The sequence below is a fragment of the Notolabrus celidotus genome, chromosome 1 (genome assembly GCF_009762535.1).
Source record: "Notolabrus celidotus isolate fNotCel1 chromosome 1, fNotCel1.pri, whole genome shotgun sequence".
Classification (NCBI taxonomy): domain Eukaryota; kingdom Metazoa; phylum Chordata; class Actinopteri; order Labriformes; family Labridae; genus Notolabrus; species Notolabrus celidotus.
Genome location: NC_048272.1, coordinates 41,853,512 through 41,870,935, shown reverse-complemented (window position 1 = coordinate 41,870,935; position 17,424 = coordinate 41,853,512). Strand labels below are relative to the sequence as shown.

The window sequence follows — 17,424 nt, the reverse complement described above, 5'->3', positions numbered from 1 at the left end:
CTGTGGGATTTATTAAACAAAAGGTGTCGTCAGGCCTAATCGCCTTTTTCACAAAGTCACCTTTTCGTACGCCACGCAGCCCTGGTTGTCACCAGTGACTCCAAAATCACAGCAAACCTTGTAGATGCACTCATGATGAATATACAGCCAGCTCAGCTTTGTGGCTCAAAGGATTTCTGAAATTTCCTTGAAAATATCTAAAAAAGGCGACTTTTAACCACCTTTTGGTGGATTTTCACACCTGGGAAGGTAGCACCTGTCTGAAAATCACACCACACACTCTACCTATGGTCCTTGTGAATACTGTATGAGCTCAGCCCTCTATCTTAAAGCTTGTGGGATTTATTAAACAAAAGGTGTCGTCAGGCCTAATCGCCTCACCACAAACCTTGTACATGCACCCATGATGAATATACAGCCAGCTCAGCTTTGTAGCTCAAAGGATTTCTGAAATTTCCTTGAAAATATCTAAAAAAGGCGACTTTTCAAAACTTTTTGATGAACTTTCACACTTGGCAAGGTGGCACCTGTCTGAAAATCACAACATGCATTCTAACTATGGTCCTTGTGAATACTGTACGAGCTCAGCCCTCTACCTTAAAGCATCTAGGATTTATTCAAGAAAAGGTGTCCTCAGGCCTCCTCGCCTTTTTCGGTAAAGTGTGGAAATCGTGCCTTTTCGTACGCCACGCGGCCCTCGTTGCCACCAGTGACTCCTTAATCACCACAAACCTTGTACATGCACCCATGATGAACATACAGCCAGCTCAACTTTGTAGCTCAAAGGATTTCTGAAATTTCCTTGAAAATATCTAAAAAAGGCGACTTTTAACCACCTTTTGGTGGATTTTCACACCTGGGAAGGTAGCACCTGTCTGAAAATCACACCACACACTCTACCTATGGTCCTTGTGAATACTGTATGAGCTCAGCCCTCTACCTTAAAGCTTGTGGGATTTATTAAACAAAAGGTGTCGTCAGGCCTAATCGCCTTTTTCACAAAGTCACCTTTTCGTGCGCCACGCAGCCCTGGTTGTCACCAGTGACTCCAAAATCACCACAAACCTTGTAGATGCACTCATGATGAATATACAGCCAGCTCAGCTTTGTGGCTCAAAGGATTTCTTAAATTTCCTTGAAAATATCTCAAAAAGGCGACTTTTAACCACCTTCTGGTGGATTTTCACACCTGGGAAGGTAGCACCTGTCTGAAAATCACACCACACACTCTACCTATGGTCCTTGTGAATACTGTGTGAGCTCAGCCCTCTATCTTAAAGCTTGTGGGATTTATTAAACAAAAGGTGTCGTCAGGCCTAATCGCCTTTTTCACAAAGTCACCTTTTCGTACGCCACGCGGCCCTGGTTTTCACCAGTGACCCCAAAATCACCACAAACCTTGTAGATGCACTCATGATGAACACACAGCCAGCTCAGACTCCTATTTCAAAGCATTTCTGAAATGTTGATGAAAAACACAGAAAAAGGTGAGTTTTTACCATTTTTTCAGTGACCTTTGACACTTAGGAATGTAGCACCTGTCTGAAAAACACACCACACATTGCACTTATAGTAATGATGAATACTGTGCAAGCTCAGCCCTCTATCTTAAAGCATCTAGGATTTATTCAAGAAAAGGTGTCCTCAGGCCTCCTCGCCTTTTTCGGTAAAGTGTGGAAATCGTGCCTTTTCGTACGCCACGCGTCCCTCGTTGCCACTAGTGACTACAAAATCACCACAAACCTTGTACTTGCACCCATGATGAATATACAGCCAGCTCAGCTTTGTGGCTCAAAGGATTTCTTAAATTTCCTTGAAAATATCTCAAAAAGGCGACTTTTAACCACCTTTTGGTGGATTTTCACACCTGGGAAGGTAGCACCTGTCTGAAAATCACACCATGCATTCTAACTATGGTCCTAGTGAATACTGTACGAGCTCAGCCCTCTATCTTAAAGCTTGTGGGATTTATTAAACAAAAGGTGTCGTCAGGCCTAATCGCCTTTTTCACAAAGTCACCTTTTCGTACACCACGCAGCCCTGGTTGTCACCAGTGACCCCAAAATCACCACAAACCTTGTACATGCACTCATGATGAACACACAGCCAGCTCAGCCTCCTAGCTCAAAGGATTTCTGAAATTTCACTGATAAAAACTCAAAAAGGCGACTTTTCAAAACTTTTTGATGAACTTTCACACTTGGCAAGGTAGCACCTGTCTGAAAATCACAACATGCATTCTAACTATGGTCCTAGTGAATCCTGTATGAGCTCAGCTCTCTATCTTAAAGCCTGTGGGATTTATTAAACAAAAGGTGTCCTCAGGCCTCCTCGCCTTTTTCGGTAAAGTGTGGAAATCGTGCCTTTTCGTACGCCACGCGGCCCTCGTTGCCACCAGTGACTCCTTAATCACCACAAACCTTGTACATGCACCCATGATGAATATACAGCCAGCTCAGCTTTGTAGCTCAAAGGATTTCTGAAATTTCCTTGAAAATATCTAAAAAAGGCGACTTTTCAAAACTTTTTGATGAACTTTCACACTTGGCAAGGTAGCACCTGTCTGAAAATCACAACATGCATTCTAACTATGGTCCTTGTGAATACTGTATGAGCTCAGCCCTCTATCTTAAAGCCTGTGGGATTTATTAAGCAAAATGTGTCCTCGGGCCTAATTGCCTTTTTCACAAAGTCGACTTTTCGTACGCCACGCAGCCCTGGTTGTCACCAGTGACTCCAAAATCACAGCAAACCTTGTACACATGGTCATGATTAACATACAGTCAGCTCAGCCTTGTAGTTCAAAGCATTTCTGAAATGTTGATGAAAAACACAGAAAAGGGTGAGTTTTTACCATTTTTTCAGTGACCTTTGACACTTAGGGAGGTAGCACCTGTCAGAAAAACACACCACACATTGCACTTATAGTAATGATGAATACTGTGCAAGCTCAGCCCTCTATCTTAAAGCATCTAGGATTTATTCAAGAAAAGGTGTCCTCAGGCCTCCTCGCCTTTTTTCGGTAAAGTGTGGAAATCGTGCCTTTTCGTACGCCACGCGGCCCTCGTTGCCACCAGTGACTCCAAAATCACCACAAACCTTGTACATGCACCCATGATGAACATACAGCCAGCTCAGCCTCCTAGCTCAAAGGATTTCTGAAATTTCCTTGAAAATATCTCAAAAAGGCGACTTTTAACCACCTTTTGGTGGATTTTCACACCTGTGAAGGTAGCACCTGTCTGAAAATCACACCACACACTCTACCTATGGTCCTTGTGAATACTGTAGGAGCTCAGCCCTCTATCTTAAAGCTTGTGGGATTTATTAAACAAAAGGTGTCGTCAGGCCTAATCGCCTTTTTCAGTCATCTTTTCGTACGCCACGCGGCCCTGGTTGTCACCAGTGACCCCAAAATCACCACAAACCTTGTAGATGCACTCATGATGAACATACAGCCAGCTCAGACTCCTAGTTCAAAGCATTTCTGAAATTTTGATGAAAAACACAGAAAAAGGCGAGTTTTTACCATTTTTTCAGTGACCTTTGACACTTAGGAAGGTAGCATCTGTCTGTAAATCACACCACACATTGCACCTATGGTCCTTGTGAATACTGTGCAAGCTCAGCCATCTATCTTAAAGCATCTAGGATTTATTCAAGAAAAGGTGTCCTCAGGCCTCCTCGCCTTTTTCGGAAAAGTGTGGAAATCGTGCCTTTTCGTACGCCATGCGTCCCTCGTTGCCACCAGTGACTCCAAAATCACCACAAACCTTGTACTTGCACCCAAGATGAACACAGAAATACAAAGAAATACAATTGAAAATCATAAAAAAACCTAATAATTACATTTGAAATAACATTATTACCTCAGAGGAAACCCATGCTTGTTCACAGCTTCATTCAGTCAGAGAACATTACAGTAACATGAAGGCTGAATCTATGTGTAACATTAAAGCACACTGGACTTTACATTTTCTGTTTACGCTGCATGTAATGTTAAACATACCTGCACAGTTCTTCCATTGAACATTTTGTGTTTAATTTATAATATTATTTTATCTATTTTCTAAAATTATCTATTTGTATGTTGATTGTTTAGCACAGAAGAACACCAAGTCAAATTCCTTGTATGTGTAAATGTAAATGACAATAAATACATTCTGAATCTTTCAATGCATAACAGGAAGCTCATGAAAACTCAGACAAGTCTCATGGCATGAGAAATCCTGAAAGCAGCAGTTCAGCACTGATAAACTGAAAACCTGTGAAGAATAGTTGCAGGTCAAATCTCACTGAAAAGGATAGCTTTCGCTGGAAGTTATTGAGGGAGTTGTTGAAGGTCACAAGCACAGCCTGAATGTACATATAGGATGTGTTACAGATGGAGGTAGTCTGTGACCTCCAGGGCTCCTAACGAGCCCATCATTGAGAGCACCTGCCCTCATTGTACCCAGCTTGAGCTCATCAGCCTGGCTGTTCAATAAAAGGAGCTCCTTTCCCTCAGTTAGGTGTGTGCAACAGAGAAGACAACACCTTCAGTTGTTTTCTCTGGGTTTGTTTTGAAGAGTGTGTTGAGAGAGAGTGTGTATGTTTGTGGGTGTATTGTGGAGGGAAGGAGGGTGACTAAAGGATCATTAAAAAGAGGATTGATCTCTCAGGAGAGTTTTTTTCAGATTACAGTTGGTTTAGGCCTGTTCCTTAGTTTGTCTCCTCTTTATAGTATTAGTGGGTGGCTGTGGAGCTTTACACCTCCACTCCACCTTTTAGACCCCGAAGGCCTTACATCTGTTTGTATTTGAGGGTTTGATGTTTCTTTTTGTTAGTGTCCCTGTCCATGACCTCTGACCTTCATGTCATGTGACTTGCAGACACGTAACAGAGGGGATAGGCACTACTGCCATACTGTCAATAAAGGTTGAGAAGCAAAAGAGGTAAAATGTCACTAAGTCAAATGTATATTATTTACCTGAGGACCACCATTGTGTAGAAATTCAAGTGAAACCTATAAGGAGGAAAGTATTCTACCTGCTTGAAAGGTTGCTTGAGTGAGTGTGAGTGACTGCTCCTATCAAAACTACATTATTAATCTTACATACACTTTGACGTCATTTTAATAAATAAATGCATACATACAATAGATACATGATTCACATGAGCACACCTCCAAACTGAAGCGTGTCCCCTGCCACAGAGCAGAGGACCTGTTTAAAATACCAAACCTGCTGGAAGGAGTCCAGATCTCCTGTCGCCCTGTAAAACACACACACACACATAGGCTGTGAATGATCTTCCTTTTGTCCGTTTTTGCGCTCCAGCCCACGTGGGCCACGTTCATAAACCTGGACCTGACCAGAGCTCCCTGTGCTGAGACGCCCAGCAGGTTGGCTATGGCTGACTTTTTGGACTTGAGGGACTCTAAATGCCCTCGATTTGCCGTAGAGTCTGCTAGAACTTGCAGCTCTATCACCTGCGTCTCCAGATCCCTCATAGACCGGGCCAAGTCTGTAGTGACACCTCGAGTGAACTGCTGGCAGAGCTGTCTAATCTGGGTCTTCCCAACATCCCACCACTGCTGTATGTTAGTGAAGGCAGGCCTGCTCTCTCTGTGGGATGACCAAAAACAGTTCAAAGCATTTCTAAAAGCCTGGTCTGTTAAAAGGGCTGTGTTAAAATGCCAATAGGCGCTCTTTAAACGAATATTCTTGATAAAAACACGACAGGAGACTAAGCAGTGATCACTAAAACCCACAGGCTGAATAAAACACTGTTTAAAAATATTTAAGTGGTGTTTAAAACAATAAAAGCGGTCCAGTCTGGCCTGAGATAAAACCCTGTCCCTACTGTGGCTCCAGGTGAACTGTCTGTGCTGACTGTTAAAACCCTCCACACGTCAGACAGCTCCTGACTCTCCGTCAGCTGCCTGAACGTGTGGGATGAAGGCGGGTGTGGCTCAGGATGGTTTCTGTCCAGGGTTGGGACCTCCGTGCATTAAAATCCCCCCCAAACAACATAAAACCATCATCCTCTGTTTCCAACACACTCGTTTAAAATGTTTAAAAATAGCACCCTTTCCACCCCATTGGTGGGAGCATAGACATTTAAAAACACAAGTTTGACATTCTCGAACACAGCTTTCACTTTGATTAAAGCACCTGGAACAACTTCCTCTACAGTAAAAGAAAAAGGTAAGAAACTCCTGGAGAATAAAATCCCCACCCCCCCACTCAGACTGGACCTGTGGCTTAAAATCACCTCCCCATTAAAAGCCCTCTTCCAGTCACTCTCATTGTCTGAGGTACTGTGGGTCTCCTGTAAAAACACAATATCAACATGCTTAGTCTCCATCAGTTTAAAAAGAGCGGCACGTTTAAAATCAGACCTGGCCCCGTTCAGGGTACTGATAATAAAATCCCCCATGGGTACAAAATAAAAAACAACACTAAGAGTGGTCAGTAAAAAGCACCTAACAGTCTTCATCATCATCATCATCATCATCATCATCATAACCAATCTGAGCTTTCACCCTACCAATGTGCTTCTTGAGTCTGTAAACTTCCCTCTCTGAGAGCACCTTCACGCCTTTCCTGCTCAGGGGCTGGGCTGACCTGATAAAATGCCTCAGGTCGGGGAAGTTCCTCCCAACCTTAGGCAGCCTGGACCCTTTGGTCCGTATAAGGAAGGACTTAAGGCTGATTTATACTTCTGCGTAGGTGCTACGGCGTAGGCTACGCCGTAGCACCTACGCAGATGTGGACATGTCATACTTCTGCGTCGGAGTGTCTGTGACGCGCTGCAATACTCCACCTAAACGCTAGTTGGCAGTGTGTTTTTTATGCTTGTCAGAGCCCCAGTTTCCGGTTTTGCTTCGTATAATCCGTCAGTTCCTTTGTTTGTATTCAGTGAAACATGGCGACTGACATCGAGCGTAGTATTTTGGCGTTGGAGCTGATAAATGTTGAGCAGCAGTTGATCATACTGAAGCTATTGAAAAGAAAACAAGAGAGGAGACGTCGGAGGAGATGGAACGTACGACCGCTTAATCGGTTTCGGCAGAGCACGGGGGAGTTTTTGGCTCTTGTTCAACCGCTGAGAGACATGGATGAGGAAATGCACTTCCGATATTTTCACATGTCGGCAAGTAGATTCGACGATTTGGTTCGTCGTCTGCAGCCCTTTATCTCACGCCAGAGTACACACAGTATGCCTGTAGACATTACTCAGAGACTTGCAGTTACCCTTCGAATTTTGGCCTCAGGTGGAAGCCAACAGGCTGTAGCTGCTAGCTACAAGCTAGCGTCTAGCACGGTGTCTTCTATTCTGTCTGAGGTATGCAAAGCTTTGTGGGAAGCACTGCAGCCAGAGTTCCTTCCCTGCCCTTCTGTTGGACAATGGGAGACGATTGCAGCAGATTTTTGGAGACTGTGGAACTTTCCTAACTGTGTGGGCAGCTTAGATGGAAAGCATGTCAACGTAAAGGCACCGCCACAAGCCGGGAGCGACTACTACAACTACAAAGGAGCCCATTCCATCGTGCTGATGGCCACCTGTGACGCCAGGTATCGATTTACCATGGCTGATGTTGGAGGATATGGAAGGGAAAGTGACGGGGGCATCTTCAAGGAGAGCAAATTTGGATCCATGCTGCTCGAGCACAAACTGAACCTGCCTCCACCAGCTGATCTCCCTGGAACGGATGTTCCAATTCCTCATGTGATTGTTGCTGCATTCCCCCTACACTGCAATCTCATGCGTCCCTTTCCAGGTATGTCACAGACAAAATGTGTTTAATATTAAAGTGCAATGTGTATAATCATGTTTGTGGTCAAAATTCCCTCTTCAATCACACTATGTTTTACTTCACAGGGAAAAACATGACAATGGAGAAACAGACCTACAACTACCGACACTCCAGAGCCAGACGGGTGATCGAAAATTCATTCGGCATCATGGTGGCACGTTGGAGGATTCTTGGGCGAGCCCTGGAGTTTCTGCCCCAGAAATCTGTTGATGTTGTGAAAGCTTGTGTAGTTCTACACAACTACCTGGCCTACACTGATGAAGTGAACACCCTGGGGAGCAGATACATTCCTCCTAATTTTGCAGACTCTGAGACAGCTGGGTCAACTCATCCTGGCGAGTGGCGAAGAGTGGTTGCAGGGGACACCAATCTTTGTGAGCCCCTGGACCCTCGTGTCCTTTCCAGGAGCCGATCCACCAGAGCAGCCATCGGTGTGAGAAATGACCTGATGGCTTTCTTTCAGTCACCTTGTGGAAGTGTGCCATGGCAGAATGACATTGTGTGCAGAGGCCAACTCTCACATTAAATTGTTGGAATAGTTGCAGCTTGTGTCCTGTTGGCATTTACATATGTACTGTTTTGTTGTGAAATTGCTTTCAGACTGGTGTTATTGTTTTGTTAAAGATCACATAGAATAAAGTTTTGCTAATACATATTTGTTGTCAATCTGTACCTGGAGTGTCCTATTAATCAACTAAAGGATGAGTTTAGAAGTGAATGTGGGTAGCGAGGAACTGCTAGTTACAGTTAAAAATAGAAATTAAAGTTCACCATCAACTGGGAGAAAAGTACCTTCATTTCTCTCTGAAGGTCTTGATCACAACTTTCTGGAAAACCTGCCTTTTAGAATCTTGTCTAATAAATTTGAGTATTTGGGAGTCAAAATTTCCAGAAACCCAAAACGTATTTGTAAACTAAAATATGGAGATTTAATTAATGCATCAATTGAGTAAAATAATGCAATTAGTTGCCTCTTTGGAGCCATCCTATTTTGCAAACTTGATATACCTGCTGAGCAGTTAAAAGATGATTTCATCCTTCCAATTTCATTGAAGCTCAGGGGTGTACTGGGTCTTATGATGCTCCAATCACCAAGAACTTTCTTTCAAGCTGGGCTTGGGGGATAGTGTCTTCTCAAACTGGGCAGATAAAGGCTTAATTAATATAAAGGACTTCTACATTGACAAAAACAGGGATTTAGATAAGTCACACACCTGTAACAATGTAGTCAGCTGTAAAATAATGACAGTTTTACAGAAATGTTAAATCAATGAGGCATGAACAGGTTTATATTCAAATAAACCTTTTTTATTTGGTTGTGAAACATCTAAAACAATCAGAAAGTGCACATGTGAAAAAAATAAGGCAATAAAAAATTAAATAAACACAGGACTTGCCCTGGAAAAAAGTATAAAAAATGAAAGTGCACATATGAAAAAATAAGGCAATAAAAAATTAAATAAACACAGGACTTGCCCTGGAAAAAAGAATAAAAAATGAAAGTGCACATATGAAAAAATAAGACAATAAAAAATTAAATAAACACAGGACTTGTCCTGGTGGTGGTTTAAAGAACAATAAGTTTAGAATACAAAAAAACACACTCAAATGAACACTTTAGTGCAAGTTTTTAACTTAATACAAGTACTTCAACATCCTCAAAGTAGCTGCAAATGCACACTGTCCATGTTCTCCTGCCACTGGAACAACAGTCTGTGCGTCTCAAACATCGCAGCTCCTCTCTGGTCTTCTGGCAGCCTCCTAATGAGGTCTGCCACAGTCTGTCCAAACCGCACATATTCATCAGTCCCCATCAATAGTGTCTGCTGCAACTGGAGTCTACGCTCCTCCAGTTGCTCCAGTTGCTCCAGCCGCACTTGCACAGCCTCATCCTGCTCCTTTCTCTTCCTCTTTCCTCTAGAGGCTAGAGGAGATTGCAGATTGGGCAGTGGGGATGACTGGGAGGGAAGGGCAGCAGGCAACGGAGAGGGCGCAGGTGTTGGCCGGTGCAGGACAGGCGATGGAGAGGGTGCAGGTGTTGGCCGGTGCAGGACAGGCGATGGAGAGGGTGCAGGTGTTGGCCGGTGCAGGACAGGCGATGGAGAGGGTGCAGGTGTTGGCCGGTGCAGGACAGGAGATGGAGAGGGCGCAGGTGACGGACAGTCTGAATACAATGGGGAGAGTTCACTGGTGGAGCCCCAGGTGTCTGCAAGCTCTAGCTGGGCACTGCATCCAGCAGTGGATCTAGCTTCTATCTGGGATCATGAAAGAGAAAGAAAATATTCAGTGACTTTGAAATTACATGTGTCCATATGATTACATGCTGACAATTTCTACCTACACACAGTGATGGGTGACAGTGATTTAAAAATGCTATATGGCGACACTGATATAATGCAAGTCTGTTTCTTACAAACCACAAAACCACACAGAAAGGCAACATTCAACGGTCATTATAACTGCTTCATGCACGTTCACGCTGTGTTTACAACTCGTTAGCATTGTTAGCTCAGGCTGCTAGCTACCCTTTGTGAAGCACATAGGGTTAATGATTCAAACAATATATTTACCTTCTCATCGTAGTTAGACTCTGTCTCACGATGCTTGATGTGAGGTGAGAGCCAGGACAAAAAGATATACAGGGCTGGAACCTTCTTTCCCCCTGGATCGCCACTCTTTGCAGACATTTTCCTGCGGAGGCGGACAAACTTGTCGCGACTGTTCTTCCACCGCTTTGTGCAATCTTGGATTTCCATCCCGGTGTTCGTGGAGATTTCTCTCCACGAATTCACGGCCATCTGGCAGTCTTTGTAGTGAACCGAGGACGAATCGTACAGATGAGGGTACCTCCTCACTTCATTGCACAGTCTCTCGTCGGCTTGGTCCATGGTTAAATCGGTGAAAGGTTGTGAATGGTGGCGATACCGGAAATGTTATAAATGCAGGAAATACAATGCCGCCGAGCGGACCAATCACAGCCGAGCGCTACGCGTCGATTCGACGCGTAGTTATATTTTGGAGGAGGTGCGCGTCAACTACGTCCGTAGGCCTCTGCGTAGGTACGCGAGCTACGCAGACTCACAGCGTAGGCTACGCCGTAGCACCTACGCAGAAGTATAAATCAGCCTTTAGGGAGTGCTCCCCCTGTTCTGCATGACACAAGAAATGTACATGAATACACTTTGTACCGGACACATACATTCACGCCATGTGGCACTGCCACTGCACACCTGTAGCTTCGAAAACACAGTAGCCTACGGACTTGTTTGACTGTAGAGTGTACCTGGTTTATAACAACTACAGCCATGCCAAGCACCGCAAAAGTCACCTTGATCATCATTTAATTAATACACACTCAACTTTTTAAGAAAGCACTAAGGTGTGACTGCTGTGGATTATAATCGGCAGTACAACAGATAGCTTACCTTTCCTTGTTTACAATTCATGACACTAACGCTAACGCTAATGCTAACGCTAATGCTAACGCTAATGCTAACGCTAATGCTAACGCTAATGCTAACGCTAATGCTAATGCGCTAGCCATGTGGCTAACACGTTAGCATCATCAAAAGTTTGACTTAGCTGCCAACGATCGTAACAGTGAAATACAATTGTAAATCAGATATATTATAACATACCTGTCTATAAGGAAGCGGGCAAATTCGGGATCGGTTTTCATTCCTTTTGAGTCCCTCAGTTCTCTCCATCTTGTAAAAGCACTGCCGAGGTTCACTCTTGTTTTTGCTCGTGCTCTGTCACTGTCCCGTTTGGATTTCTTTTGCTCCTCTGTCCTCTTCCTTTTTGCTGGTGCAGCAACAGCGTCAGCCATGACTGTAAAATAAATCCTACAGAAAAGGTCCACCCTGCTTGCATCTGGCTGGGTCTTCTCTCACTACCAAACTGTGCCGGCCGGCGTAGTGTAGACAAGAGGAATTCCGGTGTACCTATCGTAAATCGTTTCGTTTTTTCAGGGAAATGGTACAGGGAAATGGTACAGTCGGACAGGGCTTTCTGACTGTTCTGAGAAATAGCATTTAGAAATGACCTTTTTTTGAGCTGATAATCTCATTTTATAACGTGGATTAGGACCAGGAACATATATAAAAAGACTATTTCAAAATCACTTAGAAAGTCCTCATAGCCCCATTAAACACCTGCTCATTGTGAATGGCATCCTCATCACCAGAAATCATTGCTTCACATTCTATAATCTTAGCTATTTTTTTGATGTTGTGACCCAACTTTAATGCTAAAGATGGTGTTTTATATGTGTTCGTCTCCTCATTCAGGCCAGCCACATTCTTAACTGCCTCTATCACAAGAGGGAAATTAGCCGGCACGAAGAAATCTGACATTGTCTTTAACGTGCCGTCTTTTTGCCTTGCAGAACTAGTCGCCCTGTCTCGTGCAGCTTTTGTCTGATGTATTATTGAAGAGGTGTTCCCCAAAATTCAGTATGCTTTTCTCTTTGCGAACAACATTTGTAATCTCATCTTCGCGCATGTCGAGCACCATTTTCCAGAACCGTGCATTCACATTGTCTGGAACTGGTTGAGCATATGCACAAAGGGCTTGGACTCTGTTTTTTCCTGGCTTCAAACCTTTGATTTTCTTAGTCAGGTGGCATCTCTTCATGTGCTTCCACAGTAGTTTCCGTTTGAGGTAAGCCTCACAGTTAACACAGTGCATGTAATCACTGGGTTTACCAGGATTACTAGATTGTTGACAGGGTATCACCATTCCTTTTCCCTCTTTAAGGACCTGATTATTATGGGCACGGTTTCCTTTATTTCTCAATAAAGTCAACTGTAATCTTCGCTCTTTAGACCCCTTTGGAAAAGCAACTGCTCTTGCCACTTGTGGTTTATCTTGGTGTTTTGCTTCTAAATGGCGTGCCATTTTGCTGAAAGGCTTAGAGCAAAACACACAGTGAAACCTTTTATTGTACATTCTGCCGCCATTTTTGATCGTCATGACCTTCACATCAGAATCATCAGTTGAAGATGATTCTACAATGTCATTTGCAGCGACGGATCTAGAAGGTGCCTTGTGTTGTCTCTTGTGTGGTTGGACTTCTCCTTCCTGAAAGTGAGGTAAAGTTGTCTTCTGTACCTTTCTCTTCTTACCCTTGTGCTGTTTGACATCTTCTGCTGTCCTGTCATCTGCTGAAGTGTCGCTTTCTGTGTCTTCAGAGGTTTCAGGAACATACTCGTCTCCACTGAACTCAGAAATGGATAGAGAGTCATCTGTTGTGTATCCAATCATCTGCTTGTTTAGCTAAAAAAAAAAAAAGCTAAGCGTTACAGTAAGTATTTTGTCAAATCTAGTTTTACATTTCATACACCAGTACGGACCTGCAGATGCACATTCAGCACACCAAGTCTGCCACCACTCTGTCACTGTTAAGAGACTGCACTTATTATATTAGCTTGTGAAGTTGATGCAAATAAACTTACAACTACACTGTCGGTTCTTCTGAGGTACACTTGTGTCGAAGTCAATTTTAGTAATTTCACTGTCACTGGAGCACTTGTGCACTTTCTGAAAAATAATAAGAAAATATTTTTTAACAGTGAAAATCTCTGAAGTCCACTCAGAATTAAAGGATAAATAATGCTTTCATGCAAGTTTGTCTTAAATTCCCACTGAACTGCAAAAAGAGAAGCAGACTTCAGGGTCCTACAAAACATCAGTCAGCCTATTAAAACCTTTTTCTCAGGGGCCTCTGTGGCTCACCATGTAGTGCATGTATGCACACACTATACTGAGCCCCCTGGCCATCCATGCCCTGTGCTGCATCTCATAACTAAGGCTTAACAAACTGCTGAAAGGAAGTGCCCTGCAATCTCCAGGCATCACAAGCCCCTCTCCTTCAGTGTGATCAAGTGTTTTGGGACTTTGCAATGCTGAAAGATACCACACAGGTGACTTCGACAAAATTGTGCAGAATTTTTTTTTCTGCAACTGAAGCCATATTTCCTACTGATGAACTTGGTGAGTGATTAGGCGCAGGCAGAAGCACATAGAAACAGTTCCGTCTCCTGTCACTCTAACGTACATTAGAAAAAGGTGTAGTTCAACTAACCGTTGTATCCAGACTACCATGTAAAACCAAGGTGCTCTCCCTCTGCTCGTTTATCTCCTTTGTGTTAGTCTTCTCGTAGTGTTTCTCACACGCATCATGATGTGCTTTAAGTTTCTGGAGGCGACGAATGTGACGACTTGGAGCCTGCAAAGCAAAGAAATCTAAGTTTAAAAACATTCTTCATTGTGCAGTCAAATATTTTTTTGTTGGTGGTGGTATTTATGCTTTATTACATAGGACAACTTCAAAACACAGATAGGACAGAGCAGAGAAAAGACACTATTATGGCACCTGTATTCACTGCAGTCTAAAAACTTTCACTATCACAGTAACATAACTCTGCTTCATAGTGAATTCACAGCTTACTACCACTTACCACTAACCTACACTGACTGACATGACAAGGATATGACAACTATGAAGCCAACTACTGAAATATCTACAGAACTGAAATCCAAAAGGTCCAAAATAACACAGGGAACACAAAGAACCCAAGCAGAACATACAAAGTGAACTCCAGAAAGACAAACAATGATCCAACAAGGGACAGGGAAAACTGAGGAACTAAATACACAGAGTAATTAACACAGGTATGCAGCACAGGACACAGGTGACACAAATCAGGGTAATCAAAAGGAGGGAAACACACAAGGGCAGAAAGTAACTGACCTGGAAACAAAGGGGATTCAGAACTACAAAACAGAGTACACAAGACAAGACTAAGAAACACCAGAAAGTCCAAAAAGAGACATGGATCACTAAACACTCAAGGGACACAAAGAATAACCAATGCAGAATAAACACAGGGAGGAACCAACACATGAAACACAAGGAAAAACTGACATTTGAACTCATGACACAGTCATTGAATCGACTTAAATAGACAGATCCATTTCTTAAAGTATTATGTCTTAACAGTAACACTTCTAACAAAAATAAAAACAATCTTTATCAAAATAATGATTTATTTGTAACATAATTCATATCATAAGAAAAGGGTTAGGGTGTTATTGATTAAGACTTAAAAAATGGATGCAGTCTGATGAGTTATACAGTATATATGGTGACTTATACTAACAACTATAAGTATATGTGTGAGACAGACATATACAGTGTAACGTTATGTCGTTTACATATTTTTTAGTGACTCACGCTGCTGTTCCTGGTGTGTAAAGGCACACGTCTCTCTTAATGGGTGCGCACTGTGCTTCGGGGATCGCTGCACGTTTTTAATAGACTAAATATCATTAATAAGCGTGATGATATGGTGACATAACCTTTTACACTGAAGTAGGCTGTTTAGTAACCACGGTGCCGGCGAATATAACTGCAATCGGCACATCTCTACGGGAAGAAATTTAAAAAAGGCAGGGAGCGGGGTGCAGGGAGGGGGGAGCGGGGTGCAGGGTGCAGGGAGCGGGCGGCGGGGAAGCGGGCGGCGGGGGAGGGTGGAGCGGGGCACCATGGCCGCAGTGGCGGTTCAAGTGGCGGTTTTAACCGGTGCCAAAGCTATGCAAACCACCCTTAAGTTATGTGCACATGGTAACATTAGTTAATTGTGATTTGGAGTAATATTAGCATGGCTTCAGACTTGGTTTAATGACTTGACATTGGAACATGCAGGCTTGCTAGCTGCCATGTGTAAACTAACACTAGCTAATGACGTTGCAACAAAACGTGAGCTTCTCTTTTCATGCTGCAGTACTAACAGTACGAAGTTAACAGCTAAAAAAGTACTGAATTGAATTATTAACAAGAACTTATAACAATGACTTACCATATCCTCCAACGTCGTTGACGGGTCCGCATGCGACGCAGTAGTGATGTGAGATGGCCAAGGGAGCTCATGGCTGTGACCTGTGACCGGAACTCATGGCTGTGACCTGTGACCAGAGCTCATGCTCGTGAGATAGAGAGAGCGCTGGATTTACGACAACGCACCGACCGGGAGAACTCCGCACACACCACAACGACACACCGACAGGCCGGGAATCTTTACAAATGGATGTTAAATTTGATATTCACAAATAAAGAAACATATATTCTATTTACAAGCCCTTTTGATGAATAGATTAGATATTATTTTGCCCTTAAATGATGACACAGGCTGAGTGGGAATCAAAAAAGGGAGCGCTGGATTTCAGATACAGCAGGTCCAGGTGGGGGAGGGGCATGGTCCAGGTGGGGACTTCAAAAGTTAGGTTTTGTGTAATCTGTCAGTTGACTGAGGCTGGGGGGAAGGACAGTGCTGCTAAAAGTCATTTTTTAATTGAGAAAAGTAATTTAATATTATATTGATATATTACAATAAATTACTATATGAATAAATACAGATGTGAATTAAAATATAAAACAAAAAAATACAAAATTCAAAATATTCAAGGGATCAACATAAATAAATAAAAATGTAAATAAAAACATTGAATTAGCACAGATTTAGAGTTGGTTTTTTTTACAGAGGTTATATTGTCATTTCTATATCAATGCCATCATCGTTTGCGTAATGCATGTACAGTGGCAATTAGAAAAGCTAAAACTGATTATTACTTTCTTTCTAATATCGCAAATAATCTGAACAATCCCAAAAAATTCTGGAGTACAATTAAATCATTATCTGGAAAAATCAATTATGTTGAGCTTCCTCCATGCATTGTGAAGGATGAAAAGAAAATTACTGAGAAGACTGAAATGCTTGACTGTTTCCACAGACATTTTGTTCCTCTGTTTTTTTATTTGAATCCCTACACTCTTCCTGTAGCAGTACTCCCTCTGTGGATCCTGTTAATCAGGCATTACCGAATCAACCTTTTAGCTTTGATGACATTTTAACTTCTCAGGTAGATAAAGCCCTCAGGTAGTTGTACACAACAAAATCTGCTGGTCAAGACAAATTGAAACCCTACTTTTTAAAATTAGCAGCTGACTTCATTGCCCGCCCTTGACGCACATTTTCAACCTCTCCCTAGCAACAAATGTCATTCCCTTAGTCTGGAACTCTGCCTTTGTTTCCCCCCTTCTAAAAGGGGGTGACGCCACTATTTTAAATAATTATAGGCCCATTTCCAAATTATCTGTCCTGGCCAAAGCCCTTGAAACTTTTATCAGTGATCAATTGAAGGAATTTTTAGACAATAACAACATTTTAGCAGCATCTCAATCAGGTTTCAGGAGAAAACACAGCACAGTTACAGCATCTCTTAAAGTTTTTAATGATTTTAGCGACATTTTAGATAATAAGCATTATTTTTATTGACCTGTCTAAGGCCTTTGATACAGTTGACCACAAGTTACTGAAACAACGACTGTGCCTTATAGGATTGTCTGATCATTCAGTCGGCTGGTTTGATAACTACCTCCATGACAGGTCACAATGTGTTCATGTTCATGTATTCATTATTTATATCAACACGATACATCATACTGTTTTTAATGCAAATTTCCACTTTTATGCCGATGACACTGTAATGTATTGCTCTGCACCCACCCCAGATCAGGCCCTGACACAGTTACAAACTGCTTTTGTCGTCACGCAGGAAAA

At 42.7% G+C, this 17,424-nt stretch overlaps 2 protein-coding genes across 2 annotated transcripts in view; one reads left to right on the top strand and one right to left on the bottom strand.

The window, feature by feature from the left end:
* Positions 1 to 17,424, bottom strand: part of LOC117821670 — a 393,061-nt gene that overhangs the window by 100,089 nt on the left and 275,548 nt on the right. The window lies entirely within an intron of this gene.
* On the top strand, positions 6,739 to 8,411 carry LOC117821573 (putative nuclease HARBI1). Its single transcript, XM_034695955.1, has 2 exons — positions 6,739 to 7,765; positions 7,867 to 8,411. Exons 1-2 carry the CDS (start codon positions 6,910 to 6,912, stop codon positions 8,325 to 8,327), a joined length of 1,317 nt encoding a protein of 438 aa, XP_034551846.1. The 5' UTR covers positions 6,739 to 6,909; the 3' UTR covers positions 8,328 to 8,411.